Below are 22,691 nucleotides of genomic sequence, written 5' to 3' on the forward strand. Positions count from 1 at the left end.
ATGACTGCTGAGCTGCTCCAGCCTTACTGGAGCATCAGTTTTCCAAAACCCGGAAAACTGATGCGCGGGGAGCAAGATGTAGAAAAGCTCAGGCCCCGCCCTCTTCCCGCCCCCGCGGACCCCTCACAACCCAGGACTCTTCTCTCCCGCGCCAGGCCCCTTGTCAGTCTCCCTCGCCCCCTCCTCAATCGTACCCCGTCCACCTCCTGGGGGTTCCGCCCAGGTCTGGCTTCCGTCCTGCGCTGATTGGCACAGACCCGGAAGCGGATGGCGTGGACTGAAGGTTGTACCGCGGCGTTGCCCTTTCCAGTTCTGTGGTGCTGCTATACCAGGGAGGTGGGGTTCCCACTCACTAGACCTGGAAATTCCGGCCCGACTTTCTCAACCCAGAGCAAGTTCAGACGTCCAAGTGGGAGTCCGTGAGTCCCTTCCTTCTGAGTTGAAAGTCGCCCTGAGGCTGGTTCCATCCCCGGTCTTTCTGCAGTGGGGGCGTGAAGACACCACCTACCGCGAAAATTTCCTTAGCAAAACCCTTCCTGATCCGTCCTTCCGCCTCGCGCTGTTTCAAGTCCTCACCCGCGAGCTGAATTCCCGCCCCGGGCGCCTCTCAGCCTCGCTCTTGTCGGCGCCTGGAGCGCACCGCGGCAGCCCCAGTCCCGGGGAAGCTGCCTTGTCTGCCTGGTCCTGGGGTCCTGCAGACCCCACCGTGGTCTGAAGGCGCCGTCGTCCTCCACCTCCCCCCTCGTGTCGGGCCCTTCTGCTCCCCAATTCCAACCCTTGGAAAACATGCTCTTCTTGGAGGCAACCCTCTTATCCCATTCTGTCCCTGTTGTTACCGGAAGGCGGGCTTGCACTTTGAGGTTTCCAGGTTCTTCGCTGTTGAACATACAATTAAAAAAAAAAAAAACCCGCACAAAGTCACAAAAGAACGAAGCGGCGATAGCAGGAATCTATTCAACCAAGAGAGCACTCCACAGGGAGGAGTGGGCCCGAGCGAGCGTCTCCAGGGCCCTGTGTACAAAGTTTTTGGGGGTTAAAGTATTTCTTTTGAGGTCTCTATGGGCTACCCCTTATCTATGCCCTATGCCCTATGCAGATGGGTGCCCTATGCAGATGGAGGGGTGGCCGGTGCTTGGCCTTGGCCACTCCTGGGCTCTTTCCCTTTCCATCTGAGACGTGGTTGAAGGGGCAGGGCGGTAGGGAGAGCAACCTTTGATTCTTTGTGATGGGGTTTTTCCTTTTGGCCTAGTTTTGGAAAGTTCACGTTAATTGGCCTTAGATTCCCTGCCCCCCAACCCAGGACCCATGTGTTTCCTTTTTCTTCTTTTTTATTGGAGATGGGTTTCTGTTGCCCAGGCGGGAGAGCGGTGACAGGATCACAGCTCACTGCATCATCAACATCCTGGGCTAGAGGGATTCTCCCACCTTAGCCTCCAAAGTAGCTGGGACCACCGCCTCGCGCCACCACACCGCGCTAATTTTTGTATTCTTGATTAGAGACGGGCTTTCGCCTTGTTGCCCAGGTTGGTCTCCAACTCCAGGGCTCAAGCGATCCAGCCGCACCGGCCTCCCATTGGGAGGCCGAGGTGGGAGGATCACCTGACGTCAGGAATTCGAGGTTAGACTAACCAACATGGTGAAACCTTGTCTCGACTAAAATACAGAAATTAGCTCGGTGTGGTGGCAGGCGCCTGTAATCTTACTCCCAGCTACTCAGGAGGTTGAGGCAGGAGAATCCCTTGAACCCGGGAGGCGCAGGTTGCAGTGAGCTGAGATCGCGCCACTGCGTTTCAAACTGGGCAACAGAGCGAGACTCCGTCTCAAAATAAAATAAAATAAATAAAATAAAATAAAATATAAAATAAATCTTCACAAGCTTTGGTAGAATCTTATGAGCTCATATCATTGTTTTGTAACTATGATATGTGTTCAAAATTTTCTCGTTTGTCCCCACAATTCATTAGATGTATTTTTTAACCATTTTAAAATAGCTTATGAAATTTATTGTATTCAGTTTACACTGGGGACTGCATGTTTCTAGTCTGTATCATATATTGAAAACATTTTCTAGTACCTGATACATGATTTTAGGTCGTTTCAATGTTTACTTGATAAATATATCAAGGAACTATTTTATGTATGTATGTATGTATGTATTTATTTTGACATGGAGTTTTGCTCTTGTTGCCCAGGCTGGAGTGCAATGGCATGAACTCTGCTAACCACAACCTCTGCTTCTCGGGTTCAAGCGGTTCTCCTCCCTCAGCCTCCCGAGTAGCTGGGATTACAGGCATGCACCACCACACCTGGCTAATTTTGTATCTTTAGTAGAGATGGGGTTTCTCCATGTTGGTCAGGCTGGTCTTGAACTCCTGACCTCAGGTGATCCACCTGCCTCAACCTCTTAAAGTGTTGAAATTTTAGGCATGAGCCACTGCACCCAGCCCCAGGAAGGTTTTTAATTTAGGGGCTTTAATTGCCAATGTGGGTTCACTCAGGGTCAGGCAGCGACCCCTTACATCAGCCAGATGTGTTTCTGAGTTAACATACACTTGTTCTTCCCACCTGTTGGGCAAGCAGACTGGTCTGGGTGAGAGACCCTGGGCTGTCCCCCTCAGTTGTTCCTGCTCATCTCCCCCATCAAGATGAAGACCATTCCAAAGTCAAACAGGACCCTGGTACACATGAGACCCCAGAGAGGACATACTAGTATCACTCTTATTCATTCACTCACTCAGTAGCTATTAAGCGTATACTATATGACTGGGGGCAAAAATAGAGGAACTGTCTGTGCCAGGGATCAAAATGGTAAACCAGCAGACTATCTTTCCCTGCTTTCTCCAGATTCTTTTTCATTTTTATTTTTTTGAGACAGAGTCTCACTCTGTCACCCAGGCTGGAATGCAATGGCACGATCTCAGCTCACTGCAGCCTCCCCTGCCAGGGTTCAAGTGATTCTCCTACCTCAGCCTTCCGAGTAGCTGGTTCTACAGGCCCACACCAGCACACCCATCTTATTTTTGTATTTTTAGTACAGATGGAGATTTGCCATGTTGGCCAGGCTGGTTTCCAACTCCTGACCTCAAGTGATCTGCCCGCCTGGGTCTCCCAAAGTGTTGAAATTACAGGCGTGAGCCACCACACCTGGGCTTTTTTGTTTTTAAGATAAATCTGACTCTTGTCACCAGGCTGGAGTGCAGTGATGCAATCTGGGCTCACTGCAACCTCCGCCCCTGGACTCAAGCGATCCTCTCACATCAGACTCCTAAGTAGCTGGGCCCAGAGACCCACAGACGTGCACCACCACACCTGGCAAAATTTAGGTAGTTTTAGTACAGATGGGATTTTACCATATTACCCAGGCTGGTTTCGAACTCCTGAGCTCAAGCAATCCACCTGCCTTGGCCTCTGAGTGCTGTGATAACAGGCGTGAACCACCACACCCAGCCTCTGCGTGGGGTTTGGTCAGGGCTGGGTCTGTGTCCTGAAGGGGAGCGCATTCCAACCCAGCTCCCCACTGCTACAGCATGTGTGTGGGCTTCTCCAGGAGGGAACCGAGTTCTGAAGAAAGGGCTCAAAATTCATGTAGTTTTCCTGTCATCCCTGCTGCAGTGGGCAGCAGAGAGGACCATATTTCCTCAGGGTGAGGTCTCCTTTGTATGTGTGGTTGTGTTACAGGGAGGGGGTATGTTGATTCTGAGCAATTAACAACATGTTTTTAACATTCAAGATTGACTTCTGAAGACTCTTGGTACGTGAGGAAGAAACCCTGAGGAAGAAACCCGGAAAAGGAAGAGGAAAGCAGAGGAGTCAGGGATGGCTCCTCCTCAGGTGAGATGATATTCTCGGTGGATTGTTCTGTTTCCTTCCTTTTTGAAATGCTGGGCCTTGGAGTTGGGAATCTTCTCTGAATCTGAAGCGTCCTGCCTGTCAGGTTTGCTCACACTCACCCGTGCCTTCCCTCAGTCCCTCTCATCTCGCTTAGATTCCGTCTCTCCTGACCCAGTGACATGAACTTGGGAAGAGGTGGCACTGGGCATGGTCCTGGGAAGGGCTCACACCAGACATGGATGGAGATGGGGTGAGGGTCCCATGGTGTGAGTGCTGTTGGGCAGCAGGGATTGTTCAGGGGCCACATCTGGACGCATTGTCAGCTCTCTGTGGACCAGGATTAGAGCAGCTGCCAATGGAAGTCCTGTATTCATGTGCACAAAGTACATTGTAAATTCTAGAAAAGGAGACCAATAATGGGAAATCTTTTCTCCCTGATTTTGTACTACATTTTTAGGTAATTGAGTGAGTTACTGTGTTTCTGACTCCAAAAATCTTACTAATTAGAATGGAAAGTTCATACACAGAAATAAATGATACAAGATGTTTTATTCCATCATTATTTTAAGCATATGAAGTCAACCTAAATAATAGCAGGAGATTCATTATTCTTAGCACATTAGGGCTCATGGAGACTGTGGTGTTACTGTGGAGAGGCTTGTGAAACTGGTGTCTTTGGTAAAAATGGTTATAATTTTCTCAAGTATGAGAGCAATACTTCTTTTTTTTTTTTTTTTTTGAGACGGAGTCTCGCTCTGTCGCCCAGGCTGGAGTGCAGTGGCCGGATCTCAGCTCACTGCAAGCTCCGCCTCCCTGGTTTACGCCATTCTCCTGCCTCAGCCTCCTGAGTAGCTGGGACTACAGGTGCCTGCCACCTCCCCCGGCTAGTTTTTTGTATTTTTTAGTAGAGACAGGGTTTCACTGTGTTAGCCAGGATGGTCTCGATCTCCTGACCTCGTGATCCACCCGTCTCGGCCTCCCAAAGTGCTGGGATTACAGGCATGAGCCACCGCGCCCAGCCATCAATACTTCTTTTTTATCTTAGAGGATGGAGCCATATTCTCATTCCACTTATAGTTATTATTAGAATATTATTATATTTTAAATATACGAAATCCTTCTCTGTCACCCAGGCTGGAGTGCAGTGTCATGATCTTAGCTCATGACAACCTCCAACTCGCAGGTTCAAGAGATTCTCCTGCCTCAGCCTCCAGAGTGGCTGGGATTAGAGGCATGCACCACCACGCCTGGCTAATGTTGTTGTGTATTTAGTAGTGACGGAGTCTCACCATGTTGCCCAGATTTGTCTTGAACGTCTGATCTCAGATAATCTGCCCACCTAAGCCTCCTGGAGTGCTGGGTTTACAGGCATGAGCCAAAGTGCCCAGCCCCACCGACTATATATACATACACACACACATAATTTATTTTTTATTGAGACGGAACCTTGCTCTATTGCCCAGGCTGGAGTGCCGTGATGTGATCTCGGCTAACTGCAACCTTTGCCTCCTGGGTTCAAGCGATTCTCCTGCCTCAGCCTCCCGAGTAGCTGGGATTACAGGAATGCACCACCGCACACGGCAAATTTTTTTATTTTTAGTAGAGACGGGGTTTCTCCATGTTGGCCAAGCTGGTCTCGAACTCCTGACCTCAGGTGATCCGCCTGCCTCGGCCTCCCAAAATGCTGGGATTACAGGCATGATCTACCACCCCCGGCCTTAAATATATCATTACATGATATATATATGTTTTGTGGTAAAACTGAAAGCAAAGCTACAGCTTAGACCCTTGGCCATAAAGCATCTTCTTTCCCTGTTACATCCTCCATTCTTTTTCTAATTTCACTGGGGAGCCGCTACTGGCAGTTCTGTGCCATGTGTCAGAGCAAGTTTCTGCATTGTTATGAGACTTCAGAAAAAATTCTGCAGTAAATTAAAAAAAAATTTTTTTAAATATTTATGTTTTTACTTTAGGTTTGCGGCTACATGTGAAGGTTTGTTACACAGGTAAACTAGTGTCATTGGGGTTTATTGTACAGATTATTTCATCACTCTGATATTAAGCCCCGTACCCAATAGTTATTTTTTATTTATGTATTTTTTGGAGACTGAGTTTTGCTCTTGTTGCCCAGGCTGGAGTATAATGGCATGATCTCAGCTCACTGCAACCTCCACCTCCTGGGTTCAAGCTATTCTTCTGCCTCAGCTTCCCAAGTAGCTGAAATTACAGGTGCCTGCCACCACACTTGGCTAATTTTTGTATTTTTAGTAGAGACAGGGTTTCACCAGGTTGGCCAGGCTGGTCTTGAACTCCGGACCTCTGGTGATCTACCCGCCTCGGCCTCCCAAAGTGCTGGGATTACAGGCATGAGTCACCGCACCCAACCTCCAGTAGTTATTTTTTCAGCTTCTCTTTTTCCTCCCACCCTCCACCCTCAAGTAGACCCCGTGTCTGTTGTTTTCTTCCTTGTGTTCCAGTAAATATTTTAGTTTAATATTTGATCCTACTGGTTGTGAAAATTTACTTGTTGTCACGTTAGTAAACATGGCTAGCTTGCTGTTTGGTATCTGCATTGGAAATTGGCTGAATGACATGTGGGTCCTTTGTGATTTTTCCCCATATAAGGAGTGCCATAGTGGCTGCCTCTGTGCCACCTGTGTTACTACAAATATCTGACAATTCCTGTGGGTCAGGCAGTTGAAAGGGTGATTATTGGGGACCGTGCCGGGGGTGGTGGAGAATGAACAGACACAAGAGACAAAGACAAACAGAGAACATGGCGGCTGCGCCTAGAGCCTCCGCCTCACTTTATTTATACTCCATAAATCCCACATCAGCAAAAATAACACAATGCAAAACAAACTTCCTGCACCCAGATGTAACCTTCTGCTTAGTTCCTTGTCTCTAAGCTCCTTCTTATTTGTCTGCCTTCTTGGCGCCTACTAGAGTTCATTAAAAGTTCAACTAGAGATACTGTCCTTGACTACTGGAGTTCATTAAAAGTGCAACTAGCTAGAGATACTGTCCTTGAGCCTTATCTATTCTTAGCATATTATTTTCAATGGCCCCTGCATTTCCCCTTTTTGTTTTGCCTCAATCCTAGAAAGGTAGCCCATACTTGTTCCTGTGTTTTCCTTTGTTTTTGGATGCGACGGAGGGAGCATCGGATCACCATGAAAAGTAAACCCAATCCGAGCGCCCAAAGCAAGATACTTCCAGAGATGGTAGAAATCCATGTTTTCATCTGGGTCCATGGGTTAATGGCAGCAAAACTTTGACTCAGCTCCTGCAAGTTAGCGGCCCCGGACAATACATGGAATTGTTGTTGAAATGCTTCAGAAATGTTTTGAGTGAGTTCTTGGATGTCCAAACTAATATTTTTATGGCCTATTAATAATCTTTGGATTTCAGTCCAATTCTGAGAAACATTAGAAGGCACAGGTGTTACGCAAAATTGAGTGGAGTTCCAATCACATTGTAATGTTATCCGCGTACTGAGGACAGTGAGCTGATCTCCAAGCCATGTTAAGGCTTGCTCCACATTGTCCAATCTTTTAGCAAGTTGAGAGTCAATGTTCTGTTGTTGAAGCCACAACCGGTGAGATTGCTCATGCCATTGCTGTACAAATTCAGCATTTTGTATGCTTTGATGTAGCGCGAGCCCTGCCACAGCCGCAGTGGAGGCAATGGCAACAAGGCTCATCACCAAGGCAATTATAAGTCCAAGGGCACGACGGGTCCACTGAAGGGAAGTCCAAATATAAGTCTCAAGAGGTGATGTCCCCCACGGTCACGTAAGGTTAACAGGTAGCCAAATTTCCTTACGAGCCCTGAGGATATAAATATCCCCCGTAAAACTGCGCCACCAGGAATGATTGAGGCAAGACAAAAATGTACATGTATCTTTACAATTAACAATCCCCATATCATTATCCCACATTAAGTTCCCCGCTAATAATAGGTAAGGCTTTCGGACACAAGCAATAATATATCAGGAGGTATTCCGATCTAAGTGAATATGAAAGGAGCTCTTTGGGTTAGAAAGATTAAGGGACATATTTCCCACAAAAGTACTAATAGCATCACCTGCAGCTAATAACTTCCAAAGATGACTTTGTACTTGTAAAGAGTATCTAAGATGAGGCATAGGTGGCAACAAGCCTCCTTCACGCCATACCAAAGTTTCATTACCATTAGCAGCAATACTTTTATTTACCCGGTGCCATTTCAAAGGTATGTGACTAAATTTTGTTTGAAAATCACCGTGCACACTCCAATCAATTACTTGCAGCCCATTATATTCTAATAAAATCTGGGGCTTAGTTCCCCGACAATGTTGCCACTCCAATACCTCAATATTAGGGGAAACCTCTGGAATAGGACAAAAAGGTAAGGAACTAGGAATAGTCTCATTAATATATACAGTATGATTATAATGAAAACTTCTAGTTACAATAATAACAGTATTGGCAGCCACATGGCTATGATTATAGCGAACAGCCCAAGCTTCATGCGATTTCCGGAGACAATGAGGACTATTTCCCATGCAAATTGGAAGTCCTTCCACTCCAAATTGGTATGTGCTGTTTATTATTCCCGTTTCCCGTTCTATGTTGTCATTATCCATATAGGGGGACGGCATCCAAGTAGTGTCATTGGTGAAAACCTTAACTTCCGCCTCCCCCCAGGCAACTCCCTGATACAAGGGTGGAAAGGGAATATAAGTCCAATATTCATACAAAGCCTCACTAAGGGAAATAAGTCCCCTGCCGAGGCACATCTAACAAAAGAAGAGGTGCATGCTGAGTCCAGTTTTCTTTGCAACAGGGTTTCAATCGCCTTGTAGGAAACCACTCAGGTCCGCTCTCTGTAAGGACAAGAGCATAGCCCTGTCCCTGTTTTAGAACTTGCCCTTGAGCATACTTACCTTCTTCATTAGGATACCAAACCCTTAAATTGTCGGCGGGGACTATCACCGAGGAAGGTGAGGAAAGATGAGTTACGGCAGCAGAATCCTGCAATTGTCTCCATTGATTCAAAAAATTTAAGGTAAAAAGAACCTTCAGGCCAGGCACGGTGGCTCAAGCCTGTAATCCCAGCACTTTGGGAGGCCGAGACGGGCGGATCATGAGGTCAGGAGATCAAGACCATCCTGGCTAACATGGTGAAACCCCGTCTCTACTAAAAAAATACAAAAAATTAGCTGGGCGAGATGGCGGGCGCCTGTAGTCCCAGCTACTTGGGAGGCTGAGGCAGGAGAATGGTGTAAACCCGGGAGGCAGAGCTTGCAGTGAGCTGAGATCTGGCCACTGCACTCCAGCCTGGGCGACAGAGCGAGACTCCGTTTCCAAAAAAAAAAAAAAAAAACCTTCAGTATCTGGTTTCTGGGGGACTCATTTCCCCCTTTTTGTTTTTGCAGCTGTGCTTTTAAGGTTAAATTTGCGTGCTCAATAATGGCTTTACCTTGACTGTTGCCTGGGATATCGGTGAGATGTCGAATATTGTATTGCTGTAAGAAAATTTGTAATTTATGAGAGACATAGGCAGGGGCATTGTCAGTTTTAAGTATTAGAGGAATGCCCATGATGGCGAAACAAGTTAAGAGATGAGTAATAACAGAATCAGCTTTTTCAGATGGCAAAGGAGTTGCCCATTGAAAATGAGAGAAAGTATTAATGGTATGATGAACATATTTTAATCGTCCGAAAGAAGGGACATATGTGACATCCATTTGCCCAATCTGATTAACTTGAGTATCTCGCGGATTAACCCCAGGATGGAAAGATGGAATGCTTAAAGGAGCACAAGAAGGACAAGCTTGAATAAGAGAACGAGCTTGTTTATGAGTTAAATGAAACCATCGTTGAACCAGAACTATTAGTGTGATGTAGAGTATGCTCTTGTTCTGTAGCCTGTAAGTGGCCGATTAAAAGTGAATCAGTTTGAATATTATCATGAACTAATGGTCCAGGAAGTCGAGAATGAGAATGAAGATGAGTGATGAATAAAGGAGTTTTTGAAGAGAAGAAGTAGCACAAAGAGGTAGAGTGGCCTGAGAAATATAAGAAGTAACATAAACGGCGTATTGAGAATCACTAACAATGTTACAACTGGTGGTAGGGAAATCAAGTAAAACCATGAGAATAGCAAACAATTCTCCCTGTTGCACCGAAGGATAAGAATAAACTGTAACTTGAGATTGATGAACACTCTAATATCCAGCTTTACTATTACTACTAGCATCAGTAAAAAAAAGTAGGACCTAGAACAGGAAATATAGATATTGGTGAGAAGGGCAATACAGAATGTTGCCTGAAAAATGAAAAGATCGGAGATTTAGGATATTGAGTAGAAGATTGTCCAACAAATGAGGTGCAAGCAACTTGCCAAGAATCAGAAGTGGCAAGAAGATAGGTAATCTGACTATGAGTGAATTGAGAGATAATGAAGGAAGGATTTCCTCCCCAGAGTTGTCGACAGCGATGACGTCCTTTGATGATCAATTCAGCTAAACGGTCGATATAAGTAGTCAAGCGTTTAGACGTTTTGTTGGATAAAAAAATCCATGCTAACGGCCGATTTGTTTGATGAATCATACCTGTAGGAGAATGTAAAGTGTGAAATAAACACAAGGAAAGGGGAACGTCAGGAAGGATATAATGTAGATGGGCCTTTTGAGGTTGTTCTTCTACAAGCTGGAGTTCCTGTAAAGCCAAAGGAGTTAAATGACGTGAGCTGTCCAAGTGACTGTCTCCTTCTAGAATAGAAAAAAGATGTTGTAACTGATACGTTGGTATTCCTAAAACAGGACGCATCCAATTAATATCTCCTAAAAGCTTTTGAAAGTCATTTAATGTTTTTAAGTGATCGCATCGAATTTGAATCTTTTGGGGTCGAATATTTTGCGCTCCCAAGGTATAACCTAAATATTGAATAGGAAAATCTATTTGAATTTTTTCTGGGGCAATATTAAGTGAGTATAAAGAAAGCTGCGTTTGTAAGGATGTAAAAGCATCTTGCTGCTCTTTTTTGGTGGGTGCAGCAAGAAGAATGTCATCCATATAATGATATAAAAGAACAGAAGGATGACATTTTCGAACAGGATTCAGAGCTTGATGGACAAATTCTTGACACAAGGTAGGGCTGTTTAACATACCTTGAGGTAAAACCTTCCACTGATATTGAGAAAGTGGCTGAGAATTATTAAAAACAGGGACAGAGAAGGTAAAATGCTCACAATCCTTTTGATCCAAAGGAATATTAAAAAAACAATCTTTTAAATCAATAACCATAAGTAACCAATCTTGAGGAATCATAGAAGGGTTAGGAAGGCCAGGTTGTAAGGATCCCATGGGTTGAATACATGGATTAATAGCACAAAGATCTGTCAATAGTCTCCATTTACCATTTTTTTATTTTGTTTTGTTGTTGTTGTTGTTGTTGTTTTTTATCACAAAGACAGGGGAATTCCATGGAGAAGTATTAGGCTCTATATGACCTAAGGATAATTGTTCCTGAACTAAGTTTTCCAAGGCCTCAAGCTTTTCACGTATTAAAGGCCACTGTTCAATCCATATAGGAACATTAGTTTTCCATGTCAAAGGAAGGGCTTGAGGCTTCTGAACAGTGGCTATATGTTTAAAGATTTTTCAAGGGGATTGTAGCCCATGTGGAACATCATATTCTTGGCAGAATTAGAGACGTGGAATAGAAACAAAAGCTCCAAATTGTTGCAATAAATCTTGCCCCCATAAATTTAGGGCAATAGGAACAATATAAAACTGAACTTGGGCCACTTGACCATCCGGCCCTCAGCAATTTAAGGATTGAGAACTTTGATACACCTCAGAGGCGGAACCTAATCCTGTAAGAGAAACAGCAACAGGCTGTTTAGGCCACTGCAAAGGCCATTGATCAGAGGCAATAATGGAAACATCAGCTCCAGTGTCGACCAAGCCCTGAAAAATTTGTCCCTCTACTTCGAGGGGAAACAAGGGTTTTTGTTGAGTTGCTAAAGTTTCCCAAAAAATATGTTTACCCATGCTTCCAAAACCTCGGGTTCTTTCTTGCCTCCGTGAAGGAAACTGAAAATAGGATAGTACAAGGAGTTGTGCAATTCGCTGCCCCTCTTTCAGGGATATAGGTTTATGAGCCTGAGCCATAATTTGAATTTCCCCTTTATAATCAGAATCTATAACACCCAAATGAACTTGTAAACCCTGTAAAATGCTACTACTGTGTTCTATAAGCAATCCAACAGTATGTGATGGTAATGGCCCAAAAACACCTGTAGGCAATTTAACAATCCTCATTTCTGGGGTGAGTTTGATGGCCTGCAAAATGGCAACATCAGCAGCAGCCCTACCAGAAGTAGCAGAGAAAAGCTGAGCTACTGAAAATTGGGAGTTAACATTGATTGACTGGCTTGCTGATGCTGGACCCCCGAACTGACTGGAAATTGCAAATGAAGAGGGCTTGTATTGTTGTTGGGGCCCCAAGCTGAAGGGCCCCTTTGCAAGTTTCCCAATCTGGAGGTTAAAAGATTACCATCTTTGTCCACCTTAGAGTGACATTCATTAGTCCAGTGTCGCCCTTTGCCGCAACGACCACAGGGCTCAGTGGGAAGCTTTTTAGATCCTACTCTTGAGGAGTCGCTTTTATTAGATAGTTTACGGCACTCCTTTTTAAAATGACCGGTCTTTCCACATTGAAAACAAACTCCCTTTTCCCCATGAGTGCCTTAGATAAAGCTCCAGCAAACAATTGAGCGTTGTAGGTAGCCCCTCCCACTCCTGCACAGGCTCTAATAAAATCTATTTGTAAGTTTCCAGCAGCCTTTAGAGGACGCAACAACCTCTGACATTCCCGATTAGCATTCTCAAAAGTTAGTGTGGTTACCAGGATTTGGCCTGCAGCCCCACTACCCACAGTATTTATTACAGCATCTTGGAGCCGAGCCACAAAGTCAGGATAAGGTTCGTTTGCGCCCTGCAAAATCTTAACAAAAGACAAGGCAGTTTTTCCTGATGGTTCTACTTTACACCAAGCCTTTTAAAAAAGTGCTTTAACTTGTGATAATGCCACGTCATCGAGTCCAGATTGAGCCGCTACGGTAGCAAATTGACCAGTACCTGTTAATTGCTCCTCTGTTGGCCCTGGAGGATTTCTAGCAGCATTACGGTGAGCCTGTTCTTTGGCATCTTTCAGCCACCAACTGCGTAGCTGAAGCCACTGAGAGTGGTCCAAAACAGCCTTCCCCAAGGTCTCCCAATCAGGAGGCAAAAACAAATTCTCAGAAGAGAAAGAATCTAAAAGCCCCATGACAAAAGGAGATTGAGGGCCATAATTAGCAACAGCTGCTTTCATTTCTTTAAGAAATTTAAGTTGAAGAACATTATACTGCACATTTATACCCCCTTGAGGAAATTGGTCATTAGGACCAAAAGGTTGCCTAATAATGGGGAACAATTGTAGAGGATCGTCATCCTCTTGAGAATCCAATACCTCAATTACAGCTTTAGCAGTAGAAGCGGGGACAGCAAAAACCGTGCCTGAACGAGGCAGCATTTCCACCGGCAGTGGCAGTGGGGGAAAACTGTCCTCCTCCTCCACCTTGGGTGCCGATGGGGGTGGATGGACCACAGGAAAAGTAAAAACAGGAGTGGGTGGAGGAGAAGGCTGAGGGGGAGATAACTGTAATTGTAAAATTTGTTGTAACAATTGAACAACCAGCTGAAGCTCCTTTTGAATTTCTGATTCTTTTTCATGAGACACATTATCACACAAAGGACCTTCTCCTCCAGTTACGGGATTATCTAAAGGAGGGGAAATGGCTATCGGAGACTTCAAAGACTCCTCATCCCCACCTTCCCCTTTTTCAGAGTCTGTCTCTAAGAGCTCCAAAGCTTAGGTAATAGAAGAACAAAGGGCCCATAAAGGTGCCGACATTACATCACCGCGCTGGTGTGCTTGACGAAAGGTCTTAACAACCTGTTGCCACTCTCATTTATTTAATTGTACTTCAGTTTGATATTGAAACCAAGAGCAATGTTGTTCCACATGAACAAACAATTTCCGCAAAGTTCTCTCTTTTGCATCAACCCCAATCGAAAGTAAAAGCCCTTGTAATAATCTTAAATATTCTGAGGCCAAGGAACTGGAATTCCCCATAATGAAAGCTTAAGAAGGTTCCCCTTAACAATTCCTGGGTTTTACCTACTCCTAGGGGGTTCCCCTTCTTGTTCCCCACTACTCACCCTGTGCACCCTGCTTGCTGCGCCACTTATTGGGGACTGTGCCGGGGGTGGTGGAGAATGAACAGACACAAGAGACAAAGACAAACAGAGAACATGGCGGCCGCGCCTAGAGCCTCCGCCTCACTTTATTTATACTCCATAAATCCCATGTCAGCAAAAATAACACAATGCAAAACAAACTTTCTGCACCCAGATGTAACCTTCTGCTTAGTTCCTTGTCTCTAAGCTCTTTCTTATTTGTCTGCCTTCATGGCGCCTACTAGAGTTCATTAAAAGTTCAACTAGAGATACTGTCCTTGACTACTGGAGTTCATTGAAAGTGCAACTAGCTAGAGATACTGTCCTTGAGCCTTATCTATTCTTAGCATATTATTTTCAATGGCCCCTGCAGGTGATTGCTTCTTTTAGGATGGGGCATTCCCTGTTTTCTTAGATCTGATAAGATTCCCCCCAACCCCAACTGCCAGTGTGTCCTCTTTCACCAAGGTGAGATTCCTCTTCAATTAAACAAAACTTGGTACTTTTTATGTTTTTAAAACCTTTCTATATATACACACCTACACACACAAGTATACACAAACACATATACATATACATACATATATATGCACACAAATGTATATATTTTGAACATCTTTTATATTTGAAAAATCTAGGGGAAGTGACAATGCTTTGTATTCTCTGTCACCCAGGTGAGAGTTTAATGGTATAGTCTCAGCTTTCTGCAACCCCTGCCTCCCGAATTCAAGTGATTCTCCGGCCTCAGCCTCCTGAGTAGCTGGGACTACAGGCACGTGCCACCACACCTGGCTAATTTTTGTTTTTTGTGGTAGAGACAGAGTTTTACTATGTTGGCCAGGCTGGTCTCAAACTCCTGACCTTGTGATCTGCCCACCTCGGCCTCCTACAGTGCTGGGATTACAGGCATGAGCCCCCACACGTGGCAACATCTAGTTTTTTTATGAATTTGTGTAGGTTTTATTATTTTGTGGACATATATATATAATGAATTTCTGTGCTTTGAGTAATTTAGTTTTCATGTATTTTATTTTACTTTGACACTAGGTCTCACTGTGTTGCCCAGGCTGGAGCACAGTGGTGCGATCTTAGCTCACTGCAACTTCCACCCTCGGGCTCAAGCCATTCTACTACATCAGGCTCCCAAGTAGCTGGAACCACAGGTGCCTGCCACCATGCCCGGCTAATTTTCTTTTTTTTGAGATGGAGTCTCTGTTGCCCAGGCTGGAGTGCAGTGGCGTGATTTCAGATCACTGCAACCTCTGCCTCCCAGGATCAAGCAATTCTCCTGCCTCAGCCTCCCGGGTAGCTAGGATAACAGGCTTGTGCCACTGTGCCTTATTGGGGACCGTGCCGGGGGTGGTGGAGAATGAACAGACACAAGAGACAAAGACAAACAGAGAACATGGCGGCCGCGCCTAGAGCCTCCGCCTCACTTTATTTATACTCCATAAATCCCACGTCAGCAACAATAACACAATGCAAAACAAACTTTCTGCACCCAGATATAACCTTCTGCTTAGTTCTTTGTCTCTAAGTTCTTTCTTATTTTGTCTGCCTTCTTGGCGCCTACTAGAGTTCATTAAAAGTTCAACTAGAGCCGGGCGCGGTGGCTCAAGCCTGTAATCCCAGCACTTTGGGAGGCCGAGACGGGTGGATCACGAGGTCAGGAGATCGAGACCATCCTGGCTAACACGGTGAAACCCCATCTCTACTAAAAATACAAAAAACTAGCCGGGCGAGGTGGCGGGCGCCTGTAGTCCCAGCTACTCCGGAGGCTGAGGCAGGAGAATGGCGTGAACCCGGGAGGCGGAGCTTGCAGTGAGCTGAGATCTGGCCACTGCACTCCAGCCCAGGCGACAGAGCAAGACTCCGTCTCAAAAAAAAAAAAAAAAAAAAAAAAAAAAAAAAAGTTCAACTAGAGATACTGTCCTTGACTATTGGAGTTCATTGAAAGTGCAACTAGCGGCCGGGCGCGGTGGCTCAAGCCTGTAATCCCAGCACTTTGGGAGGCCGAGACGGGCGGATCACGAGGTCAGGAGATCGAGACCATCCTGGCTAACACGGTGAAACCTCGTCTCTACTAAAAAAAATACAAAAAAACTAGCCGGGCGAGGTGGCTGGCGCCTGTAGTCCCAGCTACTCCGGAGGCTGAGGCAGGAGAATGGCGTAAACCCGGGAGGCGGAGCTTGCAGTGAGCTGAGATCCGGCCACTGCACTCCAGCCCGGGGACAGAGCAAGACTCCGTCTCAAAAAAAAAAAAAAAAAAGAAAGTGCTACTAGCTAGAGATACTGTCCTTGAGCCTTGTCTATTCTTAGCATATTATTTTCAATGGCCCCTGCAGTGCCTGGCTGAATTTTAGCTTCTGATCTTTCACTGTGGATGTTGTCATTTCTGAAGACATCACTCATACTCTGTGTCATCTACATACTGAATGTCATTTGGTGTGTCAATAAAAGCTTCTGGTCTGCGTGATGTGGGTCATGCCTGTAATCCTACCACTTTGAGAGGCTGAGTCAGGCGGATCACGAAGTCAGGAGTTTGAGACCAACTTGCCAGTATAGTGAAACCCCGTTTCTCTAAAAAACACAGAAATTAGTTGGGTGTGGTGACATGTGCCTGTAATCTCACGTACTCAGGAGGCTAAGGCAGGAGAATTGCTTTAACCTGAAAGGTGGAGGTTACAGTGAGCTGAGATTGGGCTATTGCACTCCAGCCTCGGTGACAGAGTGATATTCCATCTCATACACACACACATACAAAAAATGTTTCTAACATTTCTGTAACGGGAAGCCTCTGTTGATTTTTTTTTTTTTTTTGAGATACAGTTTCACTCCTGTTACCCAGGCTGCAGTGCAATGGCATGATCTCAGCTCACTGCAACCTCTGCCTCCCAGCTGCAAGCCGTTCTCCTGCCTCAGTCACGCGAGTAGTTGGGATTACTGGCATGTGCCACCACGTCTGGCTAATTTCTTTTGGTGGTGGTTGTTTGTTTTTTTAGTAGAGACGGACTTTCTCCAATTTGTCAGGTGGGCCTTGAACCCCTGACCTCAGGTGATCTGCCCACCTTGGCCTCCCAAAGTGCTGGGATTACAGGCATGAGCCACGGTTCCCAGTCTCTGTTGATTTTTTTGTTTGTTTGTTTGTATTTCTAGTGTTATACACAAACATTAGAAATTCATACCGAGAGGGTATCATGAACTCTCAAAAGGTATAATAAGGCTGGGTGCAGTGGCTCATGCCTGTAATCCCAGCACTTTGAGATGCTGAGACAGATGGATCACGAGGTGAGGCATTTGAGACAAACCTGACCAACATGGTGAAACCCCATCTTTACTAATAATATGAAAATTACCCGGGCATGGTGGTGCCTGCTGCAATTCCAGCTACTCAAGAGGCTGAGGCAAGAGAATCACTTGAACCTAGGAGGCGGAGGTTGCAGTGAGCTGAGAATGCGCTACAGTACTCCAGCCTGGGCGACAGAGCGAGACTCCATCTCAAAAAAACAAAAACAAAAAACAAAAAAAGGAAAAGTATAACAAAACACACTGGTAAGATAAAATGTGGTGGAAAATCCCTCACTCGGATTTGTCAGAACATTCACTGCAATTAAATCCATGCTTTCACCTCTCTCTTCTCATTTTTTCTAAAGATAAGAGCTCCTCCCATAACCATTTGGTTAAAATGTGTTTTCATTTCAGGGTCTGTTGACATTCAGGGATGTGGCCATAGAATTCTCTCAGGAGGAGTGGAAATGCCTGGACCCTGCTCAGAGGACTTTATACAAAAGCGTGATGGTGGAGAATTATAGGAACCTGGTCTCCCTGGGTGAGGATAACTTCCCTCCAGAAGTGGGGATGTGCCGTTGCATGTTTGTATTTTATCATTTTTTCTTTTTGATAGATTGTCTTGCTCTGTCACCCAGGGTGACATTAGCCTGTTATTATTTACCAATATAGTACATCGTGTGGTCCTTTAGCATTTATTTGTATACAGTAGATATGCTATAAATATGAAGAATATATATTTTTCTCTTTCTTGATGTGACAGTGATTTTTTTTGCAAACTGTTTTACACTTTAGGGTCACAGTGGAAAAATACTCCTTTTAAACTTGTTTGTGCCCTGTCAGTGTTTCATCATGATATTGGGAATAAGCTTCAGTTAAAAATAATTTGAAGTACATGTAATTGCCCTTTATTTATTAAAGAATCTTACCCTTTTGTGTTCCTAAACTTTGAAGATCATTTTGGGAAGTTTAAAATAAGTATTATTTTTAGTGTCATATTTACACAGTTCAGTATTATTTACCATCTATACTTAATTGGAAACCTATTGGTGTTTATATTTTGTAGATATCCATTCCAGATGCATGATGAAGGAGTTCTCATCAATAGCAAAAGACAATACAGAAATGAATCACACAGGGACAATGCAAAGACATAAAATTCATCCCACTGGAGATTTTTGCTTCCAGGAAATTGAGAAAGATATTCATAACTTTGAGTTTCAGTGGCAAGAAGATGAAAGAAATAGCCATGAAACACCCATGACAAAAATAAAATGGTTGACTGGTAGTACAGACCGATATAATCGAAGGCATGCTGGAAAGAAGCCTATTAAAAATCAGCTTGAATTAAGCTTTCATTCACATCTGTCTGAACTACACACATTTCAGAGCAAAGGGGAAATTGGCAATCAAGTTGAGAAGTCTATCAATGATGCTTCCTCAGTTTCAACATCCCGAATAATTTCTTGTAGGCCCAAAACCCATATTTCTAACAACTATGGAAATAATTTCCTCCATTCATCATTACCCACACAAAAACAGGAAGTACACATGAGAGAAAAATCTTTCCAATGCAATGAGAGTGACAAAGCCTTTCCAATGCAATGAGAGTGACAAAGCCTATAGATCACTCTTTTTTTTTTTTTTTTTGAGACGGAGTCTGGCTCTGTCGCCCAGACTGGAGTGCAGTGGCTGGATCTCAGCTCACTGCAACCACCGCCTCCTGGGTTTATGCCATTCTCCTGCCTCAGCCTCCCGAGTAGCTGGGACTACAGGTGCCCGCCACCTCGCCCAGCTAGTTTTTTGTATTTTTTAGTGGAGACGGGGTTTCACCATGTTAGCCAGGATGGTCTCGATCTCCTGACCTCGTGATCCGCCCGTCTCGGCCTCCCAAAGTGCTGGGATTACAGGTTTGAGCCACCGCAACCGGCCTTATAGATCACTCTTTTTTTTTTTTTTTTTGAGATGGAGTCTCGCTGTGTCGCCCAGGCTGGAGTGCAGTGGCACGATCTTGGCTCACTGCAAGCTCCGCCTCCCGGGTTCCTGCCATTCTCCCGCCTCAGCCTCTGAATAGCTGGGACTACAGGCGCCCGCCACCGTGCCCGGCTAGTTTTTTTTGTATTTTTAGTAGAGACGAGGTTTCACCCTGTTAGCCAGGAGGGTCTCTATCTCCTGACCTCGTGATCCACCCGCCTCGGCCTCCCAAAGTGCTGGGATTACAGGCTTGAGCCATCACGCCCGGCTTATAGATCACTCTTAAGGAAACATCAGATAATCCATTTAGGAGAGAAACAATATAAATGTGATGTATGTGGCAAGGTCTTTAATCGGAAGCAAAACCTTGTATGTCATCGTAGATGTCACAATGGTGAGAAACCTTACAAGTGTAATGAGTGTGGCAAAACCTTCAGTCAGACGTCATTCCTTGTATACCATCGTAGACTTCATACTGGAGAGAAACCTTGCAAATGTGAAGAATGTGATGAAGCTTTCAGTTTCAAAGCAAACCTTGAAAGACATAGGAGAATTCATACTGGAGAAAAACCTTATAAGTGTAATGACTGTGGCAAGACATTCAGTCAGATGTCATCCCTTGTATACCATTATAGACTTCACACTGGAGAGAAACCTTACAAATGTGAAGAATGTGATAAAACTTTTCGTTTCAAATCAAACCTTGAAAATCACAGGATAATTCATACTGGAGAGAAACCTTACAAGTGTAATGAATGTGGCAAGGTTTTTAATAGAAAACCACACCTTACACGTCATCATAGAATTCATACTGGAGAGAAACCTTTCAAGTGTAATGAGTGTGGCAAGACCTTCAGTCAAAATTCAGTCCTTGTAATTCATAAGGCAATTCATACTGGAGAGAAATCTTACAAGTGTAAGGAATGTGGCAAGTCCTTCAGTCAGAAGTCATCCATTACATGCCATCATAGACTTCATACTGGAAAGAAACCTTACAGATGTGAAGAATGTGACAAAGTTTTCAGTTGCAAATCAAGCCTTGAAAAGCATAGGAGAAATCATACTGGAGAGAAACCAGACAAATGTAAGGTTTGTGACAAAGCTTTTGGGCATGATTCACACCTGGCATGACATACTAGAATTCACACTGGAGAGAAACCTTACAAGTGTAATGAATGTGGTAAAGTTTTTAGTCAAAAAGCAAAGCTTGCATGGCATCATTGAATTCATACTGGAGAGAAACCTTACAAATGTGAAGAATGTGACAAAGTTTACAGTCACAACCAAGCCTCAAAAGACAGAATTCATACTGGAGAGAAAGCATACAAATGTAAGAGTTTGTGACAGGGCTTTCAGGAGTGATTCACACCTGGCAGAACATACTAGGATTCACACTGGAGAGAAAACTTAAAAGTGTAATGAATGTGACAGAGCCTTTAATGGGCAGTCAACACTTATTCACCATTAAGCAATCCATGGTATAGGGAAACTTTACTAATGTAATGATTGTCACAAAGTCTTCAGTAACGCTACAACCATTGCAAATCATTGCAGAATCCATAATGAAGTGAGATGTTACAAGTGTGACAAATGTGGGAAATTTTTCAGACATCGTTCATACCTTGCAGTTCATTGGTGAACTCATACTAGAGAGAAACCTTACAAATGTCATGATTGTGGCAAGGTCTTCAGTCAAGCTTCATCGTATGCAAAACATAGGAGAATTCATACAGGAAAGAAACCTCACAAGTGTGATGATTGTGGCAAAGCCTTTCCTTCACGTTCACAGCTCATTACACATCAGAAAATCTATACTGAAAAGAAGTCTTACAAATACTGTAAGTGTAAAATATCTTCACTCTGAGGTCACTCCTTGAAGAACATCAGAAAATTCATTCTTGAGATAATTGTTGCAAATGCCATGAGTATAGCAAACCATTACACGTTAATTGATATTAGAGTCAATTCAGCATTGATTTCAGTTTGAGTTGACTTAACTTTGAGTTCAAGCATTAATTGATATTAAAGTGTTCATGTTAAGAAGATTGGACTGGGCAGGGTGGCTCACACCTGTAATCCCAGCACTTCGGGAGGCCAAGGCAGATAGATCACTTGAGGTCAGGAGTTTGAGAGCAGCCTGCTAGCAGATGTGAGTTACTTTTTCCAGCCTGTTTTTTGTTTAACGAAAACTGATAGGGATTTTTATGGGTATTGTGTTGAATCTGAATCACACTGGTTTGTATAATTATCAAACAATATTAATACTTCTAATCCCTCAATATGGGTCGTATCTCTAGTTTTTTTGATCAATGTTTGTAGATTTTAATGTAAAAGCTTCTCACCTCCTTAATTAAGCTTATTCGTAATTATTTCTTTAAGTTCCATAGCAAATGGTAGTGTGTTCTTAATTTTCTGTATGCCCTATGTAAATGAAGTGGATGAAGGAAAGATACGAGGTCATTTGCTCAGCGTGGGCCATATGGAGAGGATATTTTCTGTCTTGAATGAAGTGTGAATCAGCCTTATGTTCCCTGTCTCCAGATCCTATTCTCTTGCCTCAGGGACAAGGGGGAGATTGGGGACAGTGAAAAGATTGGTCAGAAAGAGGAACAAGAGGAGAAACAAGTTTTAAGAATGGGGTAGGAGAGAAGAGGGACACAAAATGAGCAGAAAGGGGAAATGCAGAGAAGAAACAGAGAAGGTGAGAAAGAGCTATGTACAGAATGAGGGAGGGAAACAGTAATGAAGACGAAGAGGGACCCTGGGTGCAGATGGACGGTGAGCTGATTGGATGTGATGATGAAGTGATGACATGTTGCTTTCTCTGTTTTGAAGGTAACAAATTTAAAATTTGTTTAAATTATACAGATGAGAAGGAAAGTTGCAAAACGGCTGTCTCTAAATGTCGTTCATTTTATAATGATGGTGTCAGAGACCAGAGGACAGTGACTTGACTCATTAGTTGTGGATCACCTTCTTCCCTTTTCATGGATGGGTTGGAGAGTTGGGGAGTGAAGTGACTGAGTCTCGGCCAGGCGCGGTGGCTCACGCCTGTAATCCCAGCACTTTGGGAGGCCGAGGCGGGCGGATCACGAGGTCAGGAGATCCAGACCATCCTGGCCAAAATGGTGAAACCTCGTCTCTACTAAAAATACAAAAAAAAAGTGACTGAGTCTCTGTTACTACATGAAACCTGACAAAAGGAATATTAAAAATGCTTTTGCTCTCTTTTTGTAATGAGTTTCCTTTTTTTTTCTAGTTCATCTTCATTTCATTAGTTGCTTTTTATTTTTCTTTCCTTATTTTTTTTTTTTGAGACGGAGT

At 44.1% G+C, this 22,691-nt stretch overlaps 2 protein-coding genes across 2 annotated transcripts in view; both read left to right on the top strand.

Moving 5' to 3' along the window:
- Positions 1-21,894, top strand: LOC117091351 (zinc finger protein 813-like). The gene is given in 6 exon segments (XM_033223591.1): positions 1-162; positions 256-419; positions 3,765-3,831; positions 17,808-17,934; positions 18,460-18,989; positions 19,635-21,894. Coding segments are annotated over 6 exon segments (2,127 nt in total). The 3' UTR covers positions 20,712-21,894.
- The window catches only part of LOC117093629 (zinc finger protein 468), a 170,675-nt gene continuing 148,233 nt past the window's right edge, over positions 250-22,691 (top strand). The window contains exon 1 of the mRNA XM_033229038.1: positions 250-409. The gene's annotated coding sequence lies outside the window, so the exon portion shown is untranslated. The remainder of the gene's footprint in view (positions 410-22,691) is intronic.

The sequence above is a fragment of the Trachypithecus francoisi genome, unplaced genomic scaffold (assembly GCF_009764315.1).
Source record: "Trachypithecus francoisi isolate TF-2019V2 unplaced genomic scaffold, Tfra_2.0 Lachesis_group12, whole genome shotgun sequence".
NCBI lineage: Eukaryota > Metazoa > Chordata > Mammalia > Primates > Cercopithecidae > Trachypithecus > Trachypithecus francoisi.